The 5,000-nt window shown below is 40.1% G+C and overlaps 1 protein-coding gene across 1 annotated transcript in view; it reads left to right on the top strand.

Moving 5' to 3' along the window:
- ift57 (intraflagellar transport 57 homolog (Chlamydomonas)) overlaps window positions 1–5,000 on the top strand; it is a 14,540-nt gene that overhangs the window by 3,816 nt on the left and 5,724 nt on the right. Inside the window, exon 6 of the mRNA XM_062515650.1 lies at window positions 3,787–3,858. Coding sequence (XP_062371634.1) covers window positions 3,787–3,858 — 72 coding nt within the window. The remainder of the gene's footprint in view (window positions 1–3,786; window positions 3,859–5,000) is intronic.

The following is a 5,000-nucleotide window of genomic DNA, read 5'->3' as shown; positions in this document are numbered from 1 at the left end:
GATTATAGTGACCAAAATCACGGTCAACGGTATTATCACGGCCATCAAATGTGCAGAACAGAGCTGATAACAGGCCAGTCCTGCAATACAACAGAACCTAACGGGCCAGTCCTGCAATACAACAGCAACAGAACCTAACGGGCCAGTCCTGCAGTGCAACAGAACCTAACGGGCCAGTCCTGCAGTGCAACAGAACCTAACGGGCCAGTCCTGCAGTGCAACAGAGCAGCAGAGTGTCCTGGCGTAACAGTGATGTGTATCCATATATGTCTATGGGTGTGGCCACAGATATGTATCTATATATGTGTATCCATATAGGTCTATGGGTGTGGCCACAGATATGTATCTATATATGTGTATCCATATAGGTCTATGGGTGTGGCCACAGATATGTATCTATATATGTGTATCTATATAGGTCTATGGGTGTGGCCACAGATATGTATCTATATGTGTGTATCCATATATGTCTATGGGTGTGGCCACAGATATGTATCTATATGTGTGTATCCATATAGGTCTATGGGTGTGGCCACAGATATGTATCTATATATGTGTATCTATATAGGTCTATGGGTGTGGCCACAGATATGTATCTATATGTGTGTATCCATATATGTCTATGGGTGTGGCCACAGATATGTATCTATATGTGTGTATCCATATAGGTCTATGGGTGTGGCCACAGATATGTATCTATATGTGTGTATCCATATAGGTCTATGGGTGTGGCCACAGATATGTATCTATATATGTGTGTATCCATATAGGTCTATGGGTGTGGCCACAGATATGTATCTATATGTGTGTATCCATATAGGTCTATGGGTGTGGCCACAGATATGTATCTATATGTGTGTATCCATATAGGTCTATGGGTGTGGCCACAGATATGTATCTATATATGTGTGTATCCATATAGGTCTATGGGTGTGGCCACAGATATGTATCTATATGTGTGTATCCATATATGTCTATGGGTGTGGCCGCAGATATGTATCTATATGTGTGTATCCATATATGTCTATGGGTGTGGCCGCAGATATGTATCTATATGTGTGTATCCATATATGTCTATGGGTGTGGCCGCAGATATGTATCTATATGTGTGTATCCATATATGTCTATGGGTGTGGCCACAGATATGTATCTATATGTGTGTATCCATATATGTCTATGGGTGCGGCCGCAGATATGTATCTATATGTGTGTGTATCCATATAGGTCTATGGGTGCGGCCGCAGATATGTATCTATATATGTGTGTATCCATATAGGTCTATGGGTGCGGCCACAGATATGTATCTATATGTGTGTATCCATATATGTCTATGGGTGCGGCCACAGATATGTATCTATATGTGTGTATCTATATATGTCTATGGGTGCGGCCGCAGATATGTATCTATATGTGTGTGTATCCATATAGGTCTATGGGTGCGGCCGCAGATATGTATCTATATATGTGTGTATCCATATAGGTCTATGGGTGTGGCCACAGATATGTATCTATATGTGTATCCATATATGTCTATGGGTGCGGCCATACTGTAGATATGTATCTATATGTGTATCCATATATGTCTATGGGTGCGGCCATACTGTAGATATGTATCTATATGTGTATCCATATATGTCTATGGGTGCGGCCATACTGTAGATATGTATCTATATGTGTATCCATATATGTCTATGGGTGCGGCCATACTGTAGATATGTATCTATATGTGTATCCATATAGGTCTATGGGTGCGGCCATACTGTAGATATGTATCTATATGTGTATCCATATAGGTCTATGGGTGTGGCCACAGATATGTATCTATATGTGTGTATCCATATAGGTCTATGGGTGTGGCCACAGATATGTATCTATATGTGTGTATCCATATAGGTCTATGGGTGTGGCCACAGATATGTATCTATATGTGTGTATCCATATATGTCTATGGGTGTGGCCACAGATATGTATCTATATGTGTATCCATATAGGTCTATGGGTGTGGCCACAGATATGTATCTATATATGTGTATCCATATATGTCTATGGGTGTGGCCACAGATATGTATCTATATATGTGTATCTATATATGTCTATGGGTGTGGCCACAGATATGTATCTATATGTGTGTATCCATATATGTCTATGGGTGTGGCCACAGATATGTATCTATATATGTGTATCTATATATGTCTATGGGTGTGGCCACAGATATGTATCTATATATGTGTATCTATATATGTCTATGGGTGTGGCCACAGATATGTATCTATATATGTGTATCTATATATGTCTATGGGTGTGGCCACAGATATGTATCTATATGTGTGTATCCATATATGTCTATGGGTGTGGCCACAGATATGTATCTATATATGTGTGTATCCATATAGGTCTATGGGTGTGGCCGCAGATATGTATCTATATGTGTGTGTATCCATATAGGTCTATGGGTGCGGCCGCAGATATGTATCTATATATGTGTGTATCCATATAGGTCTATGGGTGCGGCCACAGATATGTATCTATATGTGTGTATCCATATATGTCTATGGGTGTGGCCACAGATATGTATCTATATGTGTGTATCTATATATGTCTATGGGTGCGGCCGCAGATATGTATCTATATGTGTGTGTATCCATATAGGTCTATGGGTGCGGCCGCAGATATGTATCTATATATGTGTGTATCCATATAGGTCTATGGGTGTGGCCACAGATATGTATCTATATGTGTATCCATATATGTCTATGGGTGCGGCCATACTGTAGATATGTATCTATATGTGTATCCATATATGTCTATGGGTGCGGCCATACTGTAGATATGTATCTATATGTGTATCCATATATGTCTATGGGTGCGGCCATACTGTAGATATGTATCTATATGTGTATCCATATATGTCTATGGGTGCGGCCATACTGTAGATATGTATCTATATGTGTATCCATATAGGTCTATGGGTGTGGCCATACTGTAGATATGTATCTATATGTGTATCCATATATGTCTATGGGTGCGGCCATACTGTAGATATGTATCTATATGTGTATCCATATAGGTCTATGGGTGTGGCCACAGATATGTATCTATATGTGTGTATCCATATAGGTCTATGGGTGTGGCCACAGATATGTATCTATATGTGTGTATCCATATAGGTCTATGGGTGTGGCCACAGATATGTATCTATATGTGTGTATCCATATATGTCTATGGGTGTGGCCACAGATATGTATCTATATGTGTGTATCCATATAGGTCTATGGGTGTGGCCACAGATATGTATCTATATGTGTATCCATATAGGTCTATGGGTGTGGCCACAGATATGTATCTATATATGTGTATCCATATATGTCTATGGGTGTGGCCACAGATATGTATCTATATATGTGTATCTATATATGTCTATGGGTGTGGCCACAGATATGTATCTATATGTGTGTATCCATATATGTCTATGGGTGTGGCCACAGATATGTATCTATATATGTGTATCTATATATGTCTATGGGTGTGGCCACAGATATGTATCTATATATGTGTATCCATATATGTCTATGGGTGTGGCCACAGATATGTATCTATATATGTGTATCTATATATGTCTATGGGTGTGGCTCCCAAGGGGGCAGGCCAGTTCCCAGAAGTTGAAACACGTATGGAGCTGGTTACCAACCCTTCGCTAACCCCATAGGACGCCCATTGATTTGAGATTTTTGTAAATCCCATAACGTGTGTGTGTGTGTGTGTGTGTGTGTGTGTGTGTGTTTTCAGGAAGATGCTGATGAGTTGGAGGAAGAGAATGTGCTGGACTTAGAGGCCCTGAAGGCACGCTCCAATCAGAACGTGAGTTTATCTGTGAGCTCCAATCAGAACGTGAGTTTAATCTGTGAGCTCCAATCAGAACGTGAGTTTAATCTGTGAGCTCCAATCAGAACGTGAGTTTAATCTGTGAGCTCCAATCAGAACGTGAGTTTAATCTGTGAGCTCCAATCAGAACGTGAGTTTAATCTGTGAGCTCCAATCAGAACGTGAGTTTGATGTGTGTGTTCAGTCAGTGTATCAATCGTTCATTTAAAACCAATGATCCAAAAAGAAAAATCCACTTGTTTTTTCTATATCTGTTTCCAAAACCAAATGAAAAAAAATATATATATGTCCATGTCTTGGAGTTCTAAAGGAAATAGTCCTTAGATAGTAATATCTTATTTCTCACTGCTGGAGTTCTAAAGGAAATAGTACTTGAATAGTAATATCTTATTTCTCACAGCTGGACACTTAGTTTTGGTATTATTAATGCAGTTGTATTACTATCCACTAGGTGGCAGTATAACATCAGGAATGAACTGCAAGTGATCCACAGTATTCGTGAAACTTACTTCCATCTTTCAATCAAAGTCGCTATTTTATCGGCTATAAAGAGCTGAGGTCACAAGTTATGAAGCTGTAACTTACTGCTGCCCATACAAACCCTTGTGTTTAAGTTGTTTTACATCCACAGAATAAAACAGACAGAATATATTGAGATCCTTTGTATGGTGGTCAACATCTGCGATTACATGTTGAACCTGTCAGTAACGAAAGAAGACGTGAATCGTGCATCTAGCATTTCTAGCTGGTCGACACACTGTGTGTGTGTGTGTGTGTGTGTGCATCTAGCATCTCTAGCTGGTCGACACACTGTGTGTGTGTGTGTGTGTGCATCTAGCATATCTAGCTGGTCGACACAATAGATGCTCATCAGAAGACAGCAGTGGGCGGCTGGGGGGTACAGCTTTATCATAGTATTGATCATAGTATTGAGGTGTACAGCTTGATCATAGTATTGATCATAGTATTGATCATAGATAGCAGATCCACTCCGTGTCCTATAGGCCAAAGAGAGAGCAGATCCAGTCAGTGTCCTATAGGCCAAAGATTGAGCAGATCCACTCCGTGTCCTATAGGCCAAAGGGAGAGACTTGCAGCTCAATCTGGCCACTATAGGG

The sequence above is a fragment of the Sardina pilchardus genome, chromosome 2 (assembly GCF_963854185.1).
Source record: "Sardina pilchardus chromosome 2, fSarPil1.1, whole genome shotgun sequence".
In the NCBI taxonomy this organism is placed as follows: domain Eukaryota; kingdom Metazoa; phylum Chordata; class Actinopteri; order Clupeiformes; family Clupeidae; genus Sardina; species Sardina pilchardus.
This window is presented reverse-complemented; position numbering and strand designations above follow the sequence as displayed.